The 16412-nt window shown below is 51.1% G+C and overlaps 7 protein-coding genes across 7 annotated transcripts; 5 read left to right on the forward strand and 2 right to left on the reverse strand.

The window, feature by feature from the left end:
* Positions 1 to 627: 627 nt before the first annotated feature.
* Positions 628 to 4894, reverse strand: IAR55_001050 (uncharacterized protein; the record flags this gene model as incomplete). The annotated part of the gene is made up of 11 exons (XM_066944180.1): positions 628 to 759; positions 829 to 1431; positions 1501 to 2674; positions 2762 to 3448; positions 3525 to 3546; positions 3617 to 3630; positions 3692 to 3792; positions 3856 to 4300; positions 4378 to 4443; positions 4497 to 4543; positions 4604 to 4894. 11 exons carry the CDS (start codon positions 4892 to 4894, stop codon positions 628 to 630), a joined length of 3582 nt encoding a protein of 1193 aa, XP_066805381.1.
* Positions 4895 to 5262: 368 nt separating this feature from the next.
* IAR55_001051 (uncharacterized protein) lies at positions 5263 to 5677 on the forward strand (the record flags this gene model as incomplete). The annotated part of the gene is made up of 3 exons (XM_066944181.1): positions 5263 to 5320; positions 5387 to 5501; positions 5587 to 5677. 3 exons carry the CDS (start codon positions 5263 to 5265, stop codon positions 5675 to 5677), a joined length of 264 nt encoding a protein of 87 aa, XP_066805382.1.
* An 808-nt stretch (positions 5678 to 6485) lies between these two features.
* IAR55_001052 (uncharacterized protein) lies at positions 6486 to 7461 on the forward strand (the record flags this gene model as incomplete). The annotated part of the gene is made up of 4 exons (XM_066944182.1): positions 6486 to 6645; positions 6779 to 6864; positions 6944 to 7222; positions 7372 to 7461. The coding sequence occupies 4 exons, from the start codon at positions 6486 to 6488 to the stop codon at positions 7459 to 7461; spliced, it is 615 nt and encodes a 204-aa protein (XP_066805383.1).
* A 567-nt stretch (positions 7462 to 8028) lies between these two features.
* Positions 8029 to 9175, forward strand: IAR55_001053 (uncharacterized protein; the record flags this gene model as incomplete). The annotated part of the gene is made up of 4 exons (XM_066944183.1): positions 8029 to 8038; positions 8097 to 8169; positions 8297 to 8360; positions 8447 to 9175. The coding sequence occupies 4 exons, from the start codon at positions 8029 to 8031 to the stop codon at positions 9173 to 9175; spliced, it is 876 nt and encodes a 291-aa protein (XP_066805384.1).
* A 294-nt stretch (positions 9176 to 9469) lies between these two features.
* IAR55_001054 (uncharacterized protein) lies at positions 9470 to 13365 on the forward strand (the record flags this gene model as incomplete). Its single annotated transcript, XM_066944184.1, has 8 exons — positions 9470 to 10391; positions 10454 to 10625; positions 10681 to 11719; positions 11772 to 12436; positions 12497 to 12589; positions 12639 to 12702; positions 12749 to 13030; positions 13099 to 13365. The coding sequence occupies 8 exons, from the start codon at positions 9470 to 9472 to the stop codon at positions 13363 to 13365; spliced, it is 3504 nt and encodes a 1167-aa protein (XP_066805385.1).
* A 354-nt stretch (positions 13366 to 13719) lies between these two features.
* IAR55_001055 (uncharacterized protein) lies at positions 13720 to 14725 on the forward strand (the record flags this gene model as incomplete). The annotated part of the gene is made up of 2 exons (XM_066944185.1): positions 13720 to 14562; positions 14669 to 14725. 2 exons carry the CDS (start codon positions 13720 to 13722, stop codon positions 14723 to 14725), a joined length of 900 nt encoding a protein of 299 aa, XP_066805386.1.
* A 298-nt stretch (positions 14726 to 15023) lies between these two features.
* On the reverse strand, positions 15024 to 15884 carry IAR55_001056 (uncharacterized protein; the record flags this gene model as incomplete). Its single annotated transcript, XM_066944186.1, has 5 exons — positions 15024 to 15145; positions 15243 to 15320; positions 15398 to 15449; positions 15586 to 15656; positions 15803 to 15884. The coding sequence occupies 5 exons, from the start codon at positions 15882 to 15884 to the stop codon at positions 15024 to 15026; spliced, it is 405 nt and encodes a 134-aa protein (XP_066805387.1).
* Positions 15885 to 16412: the final 528 nt, after the last annotated feature.

The raw sequence follows: 16412 nt of genomic DNA on the forward strand, positions 1-16412 counted from the left end.
TGCGTGACTGACCTTACTCGTCTCTGGACTAGCTATAGCCAAGACATTCCCGTGCCTCTTTCAGCTCTGAGCTGTCCTGCATACCGTCGTCGTTGTCGACGATCACCATGAAATGCTGAGGCTGCTATCTTGTCTAGTCGATTAGAACAGACGGTTCAGTATACCGTACGTTCGACAGTGCCACTCTCAGATGGAATCGCAACCAAAGAACATGATACCATCAAGCACCACCGCCACATTGGCTGGGACAATGGCGGTTTCTACCTCTTCTGCACAGCCTCCGGTCAGAATGCCGCTTGAACAATCCGCACAGAGCTGACTCGGCTTGCTGTTCAGCTTACTTTCATGGCGGAGCCGATGAGTAGCACAACGTCGGTCGCCGATTCAACAAAATGAATGTGGTGATGCGTTTGATCCATGTGCGATTCCGATTGATCTACTAGCGATACGTTTTGGTTTGAAGGACTAGCTGTCAATGCGAATACAAGAAGAAGACAGAGTGACAACGCATATGGATAATGACGACAAGAGAAGAGACATGATGAACCGAGAACAAACCCAACAGAGACCGTGTCGTACATGACGTCAAACAAGGGGATCAGCTCTCATCTGTCTAGGTACAGAACGCTATGACTTTGACATGGAGTACTTGGGGCTGGGAATCGGCGGGTTTTTGTTCAAGTTGACAACAGAGATGACGGAGGGGAAGAAGGTTCTCTTCTTCTTGTCTGCATGTTGATTCGAAGGCGATGATGAGGTCTATTGGAACGTGACACCTTCAGCAACAGGCATTCAACCGCAACAGCCCAAAGGTGAATTTCCACTCACATCGCTTGCAGCGTCTGAGATCCTCTTTCTTTTCATGCCTTGCACCTCAGGTCCCATTTGGTCTAGATCCACCCGCCTATGATCAACCACATACTGCCTCTCCTTCCCTTTCTCAGATCGCTCGCCGGAGGCTACGACAGAACCAGCATTTTGTCCATTTCTGACATTCAGTATCAATCTCGTTCCGTCAGTGCTTCTGCCGGTGACTTCTTTCCCTTTGTCCTCGCCTCTCATAAAAGCCGAAGCTGAATAGCTTCTGGATGAGAAACCTGCACCGCCGACAAAATCGAGACTTGCGTCAGTCGCTTCCACGGACGAGATCGCCGAATCATCCGAGGTCCGTGGTTTGAAAGGCGGTATCGCAAACTCGGGGCGTCCCAGGGCCATCCCATCCGGTCGAGACGACAAAAGAAAGGGGATGTCAGGTCTGATACTCGCGGCAGCAGTCCTGTTGGTCGCCACTGCAGAATCGAGCTTTTTGGAGAATTCAATAAATTGCGAGTGAGAGCTTTCGGACGGCCAGTTGTGAGGTCGGCTACTGTCCATCGAAGTACGCGCGCTCGAGACTGGCAGGGGAGAGCCATTCCCGTTCGTATAATGATACTGTCAAACAGTAAGTCTCCATTTAGCAACTTCCCAGTGGTTCCCGCCACCACGCCGCGTATAACTCACCTTCTCTTTTTCATTACTTGCTTCCTTCTTCTGTACGACAGTGACACCGATGCTTCGAGAGATGAACTGCACGTCGGGCGAGCTGGACTCACTGCCATCAGCCTGTCCATGCTTTTTGGCCTGGTCTTTAGCCAGCTTGAGCGCGGCTGCTTTCTGCCGCTTTCCAGATCCAGGAGGTCGACCTCTCCTTTTTCTGAGCGATATGTCAGACGACTCTGCATCGCTCGTAAGATCGATTACAGATGCACCGCTAAGCTTTATTGAATTCCGCTTGCTCGGTCCGGGCACAGTCGCCGATGGGGACGATCGATGGCCAATTAGGTTAGCTATGGTATTCGACTTGGACGCCATATCGCCTTTCGGGGTCGTAGTTCTGGTATCCGACTGTTTCCCGGCCGGAGGACGAGGAGGTCGCGTGTTTGAAGGAACCGTAACAAGCTTAGAAGAACGCACGGGCAGCAATTCGGATGCTGCAGCGACTTTAATTTCGTCCTCATCCTCATCTTCGTCAACTCCAACACCTCCGCGCCCGCCTACATGCTCAACTCCGACTAGGATCACATCAGATGGCTCTGATTCGATTTCAGCGTCCCCAATATCTGCACCATCAACCTCCTCTTCCCCTTCCTGTTGAGGGACTGCTGCCTCTTGCGGTACAGTCCGAGCAACTCCTAGACTTGCTTCCGCCAAACGCTTCATCTCTTCGTCATCTCGTCTGTCTCTGAACTTCCCACCCCTTCTGGTCCCAGAAAGGACCTTGTTCTGCTCTTCTTGCCTTCTTTTCAGTTCCTCCTCAGTGATATACTCGTACCGAGACCAAACCCCAGATCCTTTGAGCTTGCCCTCATCACGAAGACGTTTGGCTTCCAGTCGCTGCCTCTTCGCCTCTTCTTTCGCTTCCTCAGCAGCTTTTGCCGCCGCCTCCTTCGCCTCTTGAGCAGCCCATGCCGACTCTCGAAGTGACTCAACGAAGAAGGTCTCAGCTTCAATTTGAGCTCGAAAGTTCCGAGCGCGCGCCTCATGGCGAGTCTCGGTAGCCGGTGATAAGGGGGTTTCGACAGGCTTGGATTTAGGTACCTTACTTAGCGTAGGCAAAGGAATGGTTGAGATCTTGCGTGGAATGTACCCGGAAGGTATCAGATGCGCAGGAGGGTATTCCTGAACATCTTGAGGTCTATGAGCAGGCCAAGGCAGCTCAAAAACAAGAGCATGCCGAACACATCTGCTTGGTCAGCACATCTCCCCTGACAATCATGCTTACCTTTGGCAGTAATCAAAATACCTTCCATTGAACCAGATTTGTTCTGTGAGTGGTTTCGCGCAAGTTGTACATCGAGGAAAATCGTTCGGAAAGTCATCGGTTGCCACAGTCTGCTCGTCATCGGCTTCCGTCTCCGTCTTCTTTGCTATCTTTTTCGGGCGTTGCAAAAAAGACCACGGTTTCATGTTCTGCACCACTTTTCGAACCACCCGCTCTCGTTTTGGACGGGGTTCAACGGGCGACTCAAATTCCGAAGCGACACTCTCCGTGGTCGGAGACGCCGGAAGTATGAGCTTTCGTGGTCGTCCACGACGCTTCCTCTGAGGTGATTCAATCTGCGAAGAGTTATTGATGCCCGCCTCCGGCTCGGCAGACTCGGCCTTGCCGTTGACAGCGCAGGCAGTCCGATCAATCGAGAGGTGAGGTGGACTGGAGGGCCAACTGGGTACCGACAGTGTCCAATCGTCAAGATCGATGTCGTCCACATCGTTCACTACGAATCTTAACGAGCTAAGGCCAACGCTTTTCGACTCCCGCGCAACCGATTCGCGGACATTCGGAGAAGAATCTCGACGAGATGGTCCAGCTGAGGAGTCGCGAGAGTTGCTCCGAGAAATACCGCGGGACTCTGATGTCGACTTGGGTGTAAATCCACCCTGAGCGTTCAGCTCGCATGTCAGGCAGAGACTGATTTGGCGAAGGAGTGTCAGCAATTCATCCAAGTAACGATGCGCACTGCGGCGACCGATTGGACATTGCTCACCATTCGATGTTGGCCCGCCCGACTGGGAACAATGAAAGTAAAGAGACGATGTGGTTAGCACGACTTCCGATAGTCATTCAAGTGATACTTACAATAGTTCTCGCCGCTACGGTGGCGCATGTCGGTCAGCACATATACAAATATGGAGGATGACTGTTCCAACTCACTAGAAAGTTGTCAATTCCTCTCCAACCTTAATCGGCCGCAGCACGCGAAAGGTGACGTATTTCCCCTGCCGGAGTAACTCTACGTTAGGATTGCAGTCGTGCTAAGAAGCAGTGTAGTCAGCATGCGAGCCATAATATCGGGACAAGACCAACAGAAGACTTACATTCAAGAATCTCGCTGGACCGAGGAAAAGCTGATAACACCTTTTGAGTCCTGACCAGACGATGCTGAAGTCTCGTCTTTTCGTTCGATCGCTCCTCCTCTGACCTTGTCTCCTCGCTTCCGCTTCTTTCCCTTTCCCCTTATCTCGTCTGACTGCCGAGGATGTCATCGAAACAGAATCTTCCTCCTCTGCCTCACTCTCCGAGTCTGTCTCTTCACCAGCAGCTTCCACAGCGAAATCGTCTCCTATTTCCATCTCTTCTCGCCATTGGTCGGGTAAAGGCACCACACTGCCTTGTAATTCCTGCATGACCACACCTGTAGGTAAAGGTCGAGTCGCAAAGACGGCAAGCTCGGTGTGACCTGTCACGGCAGAATATCGATCTGTGAGGTGTATTTCGAGTCGAGAATTCGGCATGAGAGGGAGGAGATACCGTCGGAGATGTCTGGGCAGGGGAGTATCGTTTGAGCGAGATTGTACATACTTCAGAGATGCATTGCGGAGAGGAGTTGATTGGCTCACTGTATAAATCTATCCCGCTGAGTGTCGGTCATCTTGCTGTCCAAGTGAGACTTGACGAGATTGAATCTGAAAGGCAACGTCAGCTCATGATCGAATGGTCATTTTTCATGGCGACTCACTCCTGTAATCTCTGCATAGCAGCTTGTACATTGCCCTTCGTGACGGTCTGGTGATTTACAAGCGCTGTCAGCCAAGTATCCGAGTATGACATCGGAGAGACACTCACCTCCTTGATGATGGTCAACACTTCGTCCGTTTTAAAAGTCGGTCCAACGAACTTGACCTGCTGAGGATGAACGCCTAATTTAGTATTTGGCATGCTCCCCAACTGGTCGACCAAGATCCATGATAGTAGATCGTCATCTGCTGAAAGATCCTCTGCGGGGTGGGGCAGTATGCGTCCGACGGAAGGTGGGGGTACCGAGAGTGAGTGATTCGACTGTTGCTGATGGTGATTCAGTTGCGACGATACAGGTCCGGGTACATGTTGTTGATCCTCTTTTGGTGGACGTGCCATTGTACGCGTCTTTCAATCGGTTTCGGCTGTCAGTCTGACCATACGACGTGTCGGGTGAGGGATAGATGGAGGGAAGAGAGGGTGAGAGGGAAGGAGAAGGAGAAGAACCACTGTGAGCTGATATATGCAGGGTGAGATCTATAACAGAATCCAGATACAATAAAGGTGAATCAGACAAAGAACCGCCAACATTGAATCTCAACCTCTGTCTCTGTACGGTGGTAAAAACACGCACAGTTGCGAACAAAGCGCGTACAGCTTCCGATGACAATGATTAAATGACCATCACTGCGTTTTTGGCTTTCCGAGTGAATATCATTAACTCTCTGTTCTGCACTACTCTTGGAATACATACATACACAAACACGATGAGATTGTCACAAGCAAATAAGATTCTATTGGGATCATGCGTAGTCGTCGTGCCCAGTGAGTCCATGACGTGTCTGTCTCACCTTTCATCAGTCCACTCTGCTGACAGATCTTGCTTCCCAGTGTCGTTCTATGGCGGACTAGCCATCAAAGAACACTATCTCTCTAATGAATTGCCTAACGTAGAGGGCACTCGTCCGGCTCCTCATGAGAGAGCTGTGAGAGCCAGGATCGTACAGTGAGTGCTTGAGTGACACGCCATTGTGTTTTCATTCAGTTCCCTGTTCGCTAGTTCCATGCTGAATGACTCTTCCATTTCGCAGGATGGAAGCAGAACGGAAAGAACTGCTCAAGGAGGGTGAAAATCTAGACGGCAAGATACTCGAACTCAAGAAACGTATGGCCGAACTGTGACAAATATGAACGAAGAGCAGTCCTCGTACTGAATGTGAGTTTGTCCTGACTCTAGGCATCGCAAGTTTCATTCGATTGAAATGTCGCTCTCTAGCTCCATGAACATGTAGCAATACCCCAGACCGGTGGACGCTGTCGTATCACCCTTGGTCGTGCAGCCCTTACGACAGCGTCGCTCCGGGTATCACGCGCAGAGAACCACGACACACTGTATTATATCGAGCGAAGCACAAGTGCGATTGCAATGCACATCATACCTGCTGATCATGTTGACATACCCTCGATCATGCGTACTCATCGTTGCTGTCATCACACATCTCTATTACCAGGGTAACGACTAATTGACCATCACACGGCTGCAGAGGAAATGGGACAGACAGCGGTCTACAGCAGGGTAGATCTGATCTCGGTTCCCGACAAGATTCGTATCTGGCCCGAGGGTCCACACTTCACGCTCGGTGTCATTCTAACCTATCAAGCAGGCTGACTATATCAGAATCCAGCCCAGCACTGTCCAGCCTCTCATATACGCGTCTCAATGAGATTGCACAGATCATCAAGGTATAAAGACTGCTGGGATTACTTGCGTCTACTGGTTTTTGCTCACCAGTCATCACTCACTCATCCTTCCCCTACCTCGCTGTACTCTAACGACCTTCACGAACCTGTCACGAAAATCTCCTCAAGTACAATCCACAGATCCTCCGGCTAATTCTCCTCCACTCTCATCCGATCTTTTCTCGCCCCCTGTCGACTGCAATTCCCATCAGCCTTTTAGACAACAAATCAAAGCCGTACCGAAGTCGACATGCGTTCCACTGTCGCCCTCGCCGCTCTCCTCTTCTCTGCTTCTGCAGTACTTGCGGTCCCGACCGCTCTCAATTCGGACAAGGTGGACAAGCAGGTCGCCTCGTATGACACGCCCAAGCATTTGCATCAGGATTGTGACGAGCACAACGTGCAATGCAGTGAGTGATTCTTACAACATCAACTCATCGCGTGCTGCTTGAAGACAGGTGTTGTGCTACGTTCCAACGCAGAACGATAGCGAGCATGGGGATAGATGAAAAGGCAAGAGGGCTGATCCATTGAATTTCGCAGAGGCCCTCAACGATAATGTCTACGGCGGTGCGAATTATGAAGAAGGCAATGTTGGAAAACAAGTCGGTCAGGTAGCGGCCACAGGCGTAAGTCAATTCCCCTTCCACTGCAGCTTATCCAACTCCGTTTCGTTATCATTGACATGGCCTATTGTTTGTGGCACAGTCCCAGATCGCGACCATCGAAACACAATCTGATCTCGCTCATACCCTCTCCACCAACGGTCCTGTTCTTCAACACGATCTTCAAGGTCGTTCCCCCGCCGCTGCGACTGGGTATACCGCCGCTGCTCCTGCTCCTGCGCCTCACGGCCAGTCGGAATATAACGAGGCGGCCAAAGAGGCCGCCAACAATCTTTGGCCGACGGGGACGATGAACGGTCTGGGTGATCAGGTTGAGAAACAGGGCAAAGCGGTGGAAGTTTTAGGAAAAGGTGTCAATGCCGTATGTTTCATTCAACCTTTTTCGATCATATCCGCACGCCATTCTCCTTTTATACTTTGTTGCTTTCATGTTTCCTACGGTCCAGTCAGAGTATCCAATGACAAATGTCCCCTGAGCTCATGCTGACGACCCTTGATCCGCCTTCATAGATCGGTAAAGAGACCAATACAGAGATGCAGCACGGCGCCAACTCCGAGCACAAGTCCGGTGCCGAGATGATCAATGCGATCATCGGCTGATAGATCAGTGACACTGCTCAGCAGAAACATGATTTGACTGTCCTTATGTATTCAAGTATGGGCTTTGCCTTCAATGCGGACCTGGTTTAGTGTTGCTGCAGCGGAATCGTTCGATATTCATGTGATATGTACGAGGGGTCTAGGGGATGCTATCGTAATGTATGTCGTACAACCATTACAATCGAAGTCACACTCGCGAATTTCATACTATATCCATATGACAAGAACAAGCGAGCAATACATACAAATCTATCAAGGACATCCACTGTCGATCTCTCGGGAGCCTGTCAGAGAGGACGGTAAACGGCCAGAACCTTCTGACTGAACTCTGCCCCAGATAGATATGACAGTGACACGTATTGTATAGTCCGTCGTTAATGGGCAAGAAAAAGATTCAACCGACAGAACAGAACATTACCGACCAGCCGTCACTCGTCAACAAAGCAGTCACGGAAGATCTTACGTAATTTGATAATCTACATCACACGCGCACAACGACGCAAAACGGGCATTTCTTCGTCCATTCCTCGTTGGCATGTTGTCAAGCGTAAATCGATATACAGCAAAATGTCACATTGTGAGTCGCAAGAGATCTCTCGTAGGTGATGTGCATCGAGCTGAATGGGTGCCTGCAGCACGAAGAAGCAACTTTGGTAGATTCACGAGTACGACAGCTTCCGAGAGCTTTCAACGACAGTTGACCGCGCCGTGAGTTCATGCTCCGTCTTCCATGTTCCCTATTATGTCGTGGTTCCCCTCTCGTGCTCCTGTTCATGACGCGATTGCGAGCAGACTCATGCTCTCAATGAGGCTAACAGTCCGTCTCCTAACGCAGCGTTCATAAATGGAAGAAACAATGGGTTTCACCTAAAGGTCTCGCTCCGGAAAGCTCATACAAAGTACGTCCACCGGTTAATCTATTTCCACCCCTACTCTGATCAGTGATCATCGATGTTGAACGACCTGTGACTGACACCACACATAGATATGTAAATGGGTAAAATCACAAGAAAAGGCCAAACTAGTCGGAGCGACCAGTGAAGTGGGAGATGAAGAGACGCCAGCTCCGGATGGCGATGTGGATGTGGACGAGGAAGACGAAGGAGAAGACGGGGATGAGATCATGGAAGACGATGAAGGAGAGGGTGAAGAGGGCGCTGACGTTGAAGGGGAAGGGGAAGCTGAAGGAGAAGGAGAGGAGGACGAAACGAAACCGCCGACGGAGACGCTTGCCCCTGAAGGACCGACCGAACCTCCTACACCGCTGGAAACACCTGATCACGAACTTGCGACTCCCATGCTCGCGCCTTCCTCTGCTGTTGCAGAAGGAGGTATCGAAGCCGAACCAGTGTCAGCAATCGCATCTGCGCCTGCGACAGCGGCAGATGAACTAACACACGAAGCGACTATACCACCTCATACCGATATCCCATCCAACGCGATGGAAGTCACCAACACGTCACCTTTCCATACCGAGCTCGGCAAAGCAAATCTGGGAGCCAGCGAACCAGGTGTCGAAATCACCACGCGACACGCGGAGGATGCGGTGCCTGAGACAACGGACGAGACGAAGGAGGATGAGAGGATGGATGTCGAGGGAGAAGACACACCGTTGGAAAAGGACGAGGGTCTAGTGATGGGAGAGATGGAACCGCCTGCACCTGAGCTAGCTGTCGAAGGTGGTGATGTGCCTCCCTCCGAGGTGGAAACGTAGATGCATCATCGATCTATCAGGTCTAGGAATGTATGTAGAATGGTATATGCCTTGTACGATAGATTATTGTGGATGACTCTATGGAAATCCAGGGTAAATGGCTCTACTATAAGTTACCCGGAAACAACAATAATAATGATGATAGAGCGATTAGTGAGACAGATTCATTCGAGGTGTTCTTAATTTAACAATCTCTCTTCGTCTTCTCTCTTCTTGACACAGCCACAAGCTATCTCTCTTCTCATCTTCGTCTCACATGGTTGTACATTACTCATCCGCACATCTCACCGCAGCATGAGCGGTCATACCCTCTCTTCTTCATCTGCTTCATCGAGACTACCACGTCCCACGCCCACCTCCCGCTCATCGACACCTACCTCTTCCTCAAAACGTCCCACGGCATCTTCCTCCTCTTCAAAGCCGTCCCGATCAAAATCCAATCTCCCTCCACCAAGGATCTTGCCATTTCCTGACCTGCCGATCCGGTCAGCCCGTGGATCGAGAGACAGTAGTCGTGCGGGTTCACCTTTGTCCACGCCCGGGTTCGACCGGTTGGAAGTCACTTTCGATCAGATGGTGATGATGGCTCGAGGGGGATCTCCTGATGGCGGTGCAGCGGCCGGAGGGAACAATGGACACGTCTCTTCTGGATCTGGAACGAATACACCTCTCTCCGGGCCATCATTGTTGAACGTGTCCTCCCCTCTGGCAATCAGTAGTCTATCAAGAACGAGAGCTGCGACAGCGCCGAGCGAAGGTGCGCCTACACCATCACCAACCGGTGCGCCCTCGTCAAACAGAATGATTCCTACTCCATCCCCCATGCGATCGACAACAGTGCCCAGACCAGAGTCACCTCCCACGCCCGCGGGGCTTTCTACCTCGGCACCACCCGTCGCAATCGTTGCTCCTAATCCACTCGCTCCTCCATTACCGGCAGTACTCGCGCCTTCAACTGATTATCTCCCACCCTCAACTCCGGCAAGAAGCACACACAACGTGTCCCACGGTCATTCACACTCCCACGCGGCTACGCATCTTCCAGCACCGATGGCGCCTCCACTGACAACACCCGTCATTCCTCCTCCTTCTCTACAACCTCTCAGCGATCATCTGTACCAAGCTTTTCTGAAGGGAATATGCCCTGATGTTAGGCTGGTGATCAAAAAATGGGGCGTATCTTACCATGTGCATCGTATGGTACTATCGCAAGCTAGTGAGTGCATGATGCTGATGTTATACATTCCTGATGAGATGAGCTCATTGACTACTGTGCAGGCTTCTTCAATTCGCTCTTCCTGGGCGGCTTTTCGGAGACCATTTCAAGCCCAAGACGGAAGCAGAAAGGCAGTCATCGTGCGAGAGACGAGGTATCCTCAGATGACGAATGGAATGGAGAGGAGATTGAGCTTAGATTCGACGATTCAAACATCACCCGAGCAGCATTTGAGTGAGTCCCAATTTGTGCAATTACTCTCTGACAGACGACTGACGCTCCACTGTAGAGTATGCCTCTCTCGCCTATACTCTTCTCATCCCCATCTTCACTTCCCGACCATCCTGTTGTCTACTGCAGCCCATCCTCTCACTCCGGCCTTCCCAACCATGGCCTCTGATCCCGATCTGCGCTCCTTCGAGTCTTCCTTGCCTCACCATACGGTACTAGCCACTCCACGTTTACTGCTCTCCCTTCTTGCCACTACAATTTACATAGGTCATAGCAGTCTGCTGCGAGAGGTGTTTGCGATGATCCTGAGGACGGTCGGACCGATGACTGTCGGCAAGTACCTTGCCTTTGCCGTGGGAGATGGAATCGGAGAGGAAGAATGGGTCGGTCAAACCGCAGAAGGAGCAAAAAGTCTATCAGGGGTAGCACGACGACTGCGCGGGGAAGAGCCACTGTCCATCCGGGGGATCGAAGATGAAGAAGATATGGTGGAGGATGTACTTCGACCTGTCAACCACACCCCTCGCTCATCGACCGATTCAGACGTACAGGTCAAGGATGAGGACCACAAAGTCAGCGAGACCTCGGACACACCGACCCGATTCCACCGTAACACTATTCCCTCCCTCCATTTCCCATCCAGATCCAACTCAATGCGCAGTGGTCGAGATGAGGATCCTTTCTCCTTCGGCTCCACCGATGCGAATCTCCTCCCACACTTCTACGGGGTGGTCGGCAATAAGATTGGAGAGGCTTGTGTATGCTGGCTGGCAAGGTGGGGTTTTGATGTCCTCAATGTAGAGCTTGAAGCACCAGATTCCCCGTATCGGATCTGGTCACATCGAGGCCTTCCAGCGAAATTCGTCAGGGCTTTACTGAGCTCAGATCATTTCTTCGTGAAAGACGAAATGCAACGTTATACGGTAGCAAGGAAGGTCCTCGAGCTGAGGAGAAGGGGCTGGGAAGACGAAATGGATAGTAGCGGTGATCTATCTCTGTCAGCACCAGACGAAGCAGACCATGGATGGGAAGAGTGGGAAGAAGAGGAAAGGGAGATTCAGAAAGTCTTCGCTGACGGGATTCACTATTGTCACATGGTGAGCTTGTCTTATCATCAGAGATATGACCGAAACTAATGCGTGACGAAAGACCTTCGAAGACCTGTCAACTATTGCTTCGGACATAGATCCCCAAACCAGCCTTCCTTATGCTCCACTCTCAGTGTTGCAGGCTGCGCACTGGGCTGCTGCGGATCTAAGAGCTCGAGTGACGGCACATGAAAGATCCGGCACATCGGAAGAAGATGCCGAGCTGGGCTTGACCCATACCACATCCGTGATCACTTCTTCTTCCAACAGGCGAAGACGTCCAGCACCCCGAAGTCGAGTACCGAGTCCCGCAACGAGCACTTGGACACTTTCGTCATCGACAGTGTCATCCCCCGAATCCGTCCCGTCTGTACAGTCGTCCGCTCACACAACCTGGTGGCCTGTACCTTCGGATGAGACTCATCGGATCGGTGCAAGCGGGCTTTTGACAGTCAGCACTTCCAATCAAGGTGTTCCGGATTTCAGTCCAGACTTGCTTGACATCCTTCCCAACGAAGGAACGATCAAATTCAACGGAAGTAAGTCGAAGCCACCGCCTCACGGGGAGAAGATTTTTTTCGGCCTGGCAGGTGGCCAGAAGACGTCGGCTGAGATCGAGGAGAAATGGGTCAATGAAGGTGGCGCCTTTGCTATGTCCAGGTTGGGTCTAGGTGACACTGGAAGTAAGATCAAAGAGGAGAAATGGACAAAAATCGAACCTTTTCGGTGAGTTTGTCGACTGTGGAGAAATGATGTGGCATGTGACTAATGACGATGGATCAACAGATTTTCGGTCGAGTTCTGGGACGTGGATAAGCTGAGCGAGAAAGAAAGATTCTATTCGACCACCCATTTCTATGCCGGATCTTTCTTCAATTGGTGGGTGATACTTCTTCGCGACGAGCTGTAACGCTTATAGAAAGCTCAGTTACGTACAGATGATTAAAAGGAAAGAAAAAGGTGTTCAGCTTGGCATTTATCTCCACCGTCAGGTAGGTAATACATGACATCTGCGGTATCAGGCTGATCGTTCCAAAGTCACCCAACGAGCCGTTCCCGATCCCTTCGAGCCCAAAGTCGGACAGTGACGGTCCCGAAGGGCAGAGCTCCAATCAGTCCTCTTCGCTTGCCGTCCCCACGGCAGGTGCATCACACGGAAGGTCGATGTCAACGTCGCCAGTCTTGCCGGGCAGCCCACCGGCTTTGTCGACCTCTCTGGGAGGCACGCGAGGGATCGCCCGAAGTCAGACCGATACGGTGAGAGGCGGCGGGCCTGTTGACGCTGAAGCGCCGTATCATGATACGCGAGCGGTGACCAAGGTGAGCATGAGTAGCAGACCACAGAAAACAACCTGTCCACGAGGCTCATCTGATTTCTCGGTATCCAGGCTTTCTTCTCTATCAGTTGCGCATCGGCGTTAGGTACCGCCTTGATCCGTTTTACCTCTGGACCAGACTCTTTCGCTCATTCCCAGTCGTGGGGTTGGAAATCGTCGGCGCTCAAGAGTGAGGAATATCTCAGTATTCCGCCTAGTAGCGAGGGGAAGGAGACCTTGGAGGACGGTGTGATGGGTTGGAGTGGGGAGATGTCTCCTGATAGTGTCAGACAAGGAGGATGTAGCCTGAGAGCTACAGTTGTAGTTGGTGTGGTGTAGGTTTTCATGACCGGAGAGCTTAGGGGGCCGCTTGTTGCCATTGTTGAGATTGCTCATGGACGATCTGAGAACGTTTGTCATAGTATGGTCCAGACAACGAACATTGCTTGATAGATTGTAAGGCATGCATACATAGATGTTGCGCTGACCGAGCGAAAGGACCTGTTGACCTTTGGTTACCAGAAGGTCCGTGCGTCGACCGACCGACTGACAGACTTGCAGACTTGCAGATCCGAAATGTCTTCCTCGTTCTTTCTTTTTCCCCTCCTCGTTTGTGGTCATCCCTTCTCTTTCGCATCTCTCCCTTGCCATCTCCCATCTCTCTCAAGATAGATCACGACGATCGAGAAAGCGATGAACGACACCGCCATCTGTCAAGCATACGAACCAATCCTCACATGTCCACACAAGACCATCCCATCCCCACCAAAGATCCGTATTCCCGCTTCCATCGCCCAGCCTCTGTACTCCACTTTCCAAGAAAGGATGAGCGATGATCTCCACCCAATGCTCCTGCTCCTGCTCCTGGCCCGATCCTTCGCAATGAAAGCTCTGATTCCGATCCGACCTGTCCTCCATTGCATTTCCGAGCTCATCATCGACCCAGCAATCCGTCTGGTTTCCTCCGTCATGGGAGATGGGAAGAACCAAATGATTGCGCTTTTGGCGGTTGTGATCATTATTCTGCTTCATTGTATCGGATCAAGAGCGAGATCCGCGAAATTCACTTCGTTGTACGGAGGCATAGGCAATGAGTTGGAAGAGCTTGGATTCGAGAAGAAGAGAGATCGGTCGATGGTTCAAAATACCTCGGTAAGATCAGTACGACGCTCGCCATCCAGCAAGAAGGTTGTCAGGTCGACCATAGTGACCATCAAACCATGTACATCTGGACACAAGCCCCACACCAACATCAAAACCAGACCCGGTACCACCAGTAACAGTATCGACACCGATAGCATCGACTCCCAAACGGACCTCGAACTCAAGACAGGCAGCGACATCGGTCGCCAATCCTTCTCATCGCCACATACGAATCTCACCAAGCTGCTGATACCTCGTACATCGTCAATCTGGCCGGAGAGATATCAAGCGGCCTTGGCTATGGCCATCGAGACTGACGGAGTTGTGTTACTTGGTAAAGGATGGGTGACGAGCGATCTGTCGAGTGGGACGATCGAAATGCGGGAGAACGATGTGAGTGTGCGCTTTCGCAACGATAACTTCGGATCTGGATTGGTTTGGGGTCTAGGATCAGGGAACTGCTTGACCCGCACGGCTGATGTGATATTGTTACTGACAGATGGCTATCGATACATTGTTCCAGAGGACATGGGAGGGTATCGAGTGGATTGATTAGTGGGGAAGTCGTCTGCTGTCAGGGGTAAGGACATTAGTTGTTAGTACGAAGTACGATGTATTCATCAGTTGTGTAGACCAATATATATGATGCCCCCTCAATGTTGGAAACTGCTTCTCTTATGAAGGATAAACATTTCTCGAACACCAAACACACCGTGGCGTCACCGTGCTCTCCAGAGCAGTGTCCTGCTCAATCAGAATAAAACCTCTTCCATCTTTTTGGTACGAACGATAGTGACTTTACTACGTCTCACACCTGACTTCCGTCTTCTGAAATTTCCCGAAAGCCCTGCCCTTTACTCGGGCATGGTCTGAGCCTGATCGGCTCCTGGGATCTCGGGGATACCAGTCCATCGATCTTTGACGAACAGCTCGGCGGCGAAGGGGATCTTCCTGAACTCTGGGAAACTTCCGGTTTCTACAGGCATACAGGAGAAGAAGATACCGCAGATCAGTCGGATGCCCATGCACAATGTGTTTGAAACTCGACCATATAAAAGACAAACGGGACTTACGGACGGCCATGGCGTCTCCGAATGCCTTGGATTTGTGAGCAAGGGGAGATCCACATGTGCCGCAGAAGACACGGGTCACTTGTATGGGAGCGTAAGTGAGGACTCATCCGTCTTCAACTTTCAACTGAAAGTGATTACCGGAAGATTTTACTCACCCGTGTTACCACTAGCTGCTGTGGAGTTGTATTCGTTCACCGAGCCGGTGATCTGCAAACCGGTCCAAACAATGTCAGGGCCATTCATCACTCCGGATGTAGGTGGAGAAGAGCAGGAAATACACATGGTCGTCTTGGTGGCTGAACCAAATGGAGGAGGAGGACAGGAACATGACATGCGGACCCACCTTGACATCCGAGATCTTGGGGAGGATGTTGCTAGAATGAGCGGTACCGGAAGTATGTTGACAATCGGTGCCTGTATGCTGAGATCAGCGGACGGTCTGTATCCCAACGACGACAGGGTATTCTTCCAACAGGAAAGGAATCAAGTGATGATTGACGAATGACAAGAAATTGTAGGTTATGGAATTGTGAAGAATCACGCCTGCAGATGAAACCCACAGTGACATGCGATCTGTTTGTCCTCAGTCGAGTCGACGACAACCTGACAGCCGCCGCAGAGACAAGATCCAGTGAGAGTCATCTTGTGTGTGCTGCTATGTATTAGAGATATAGAGATGAACTGTGCGAGTACCGGAAAGGTTATGGTTATCTGTTGGTGAGGGTACCTGAGAGGTCTGTGAATCTTCCATATATATATACATTAGTCACGCACACCACACTCTTCCGGCTACTAAACCAAACAGTTGACCGCTCCACCGGCGACGAGCGACGACGACGACGACGAGTACGAACGAAACAGGTGATTGACATCACTGGCTCTTACGGCAATTGAAATGATAACGAACTACCCTGAAGTTGATCAAACGCCGAAACACACACCCACTGCGGAATCATGTCCGATGTGTGTCTGGAAGCCGACAGCAGTGGTAGTCCCCGCAGTGGTTGACCTGTTTCATACCAGAAGCGTTCACCGGTCAAGCGGTCTATCGGCTCAACAATGCTTGACAAAGCACATCGTGGGGTACTCGGGAGAAGACCGAAGACACTAACAAGTCGTTTACCGGAAAGTACAACCCCATGTACGATACATGCATTCCCCGGTCTGATA

This window comes from Kwoniella newhampshirensis, chromosome 2 (assembly GCF_039105145.1).
Source record: "Kwoniella newhampshirensis strain CBS 13917 chromosome 2, whole genome shotgun sequence".
NCBI classification, from domain to species: domain Eukaryota; kingdom Fungi; phylum Basidiomycota; class Tremellomycetes; order Tremellales; family Cryptococcaceae; genus Kwoniella; species Kwoniella newhampshirensis.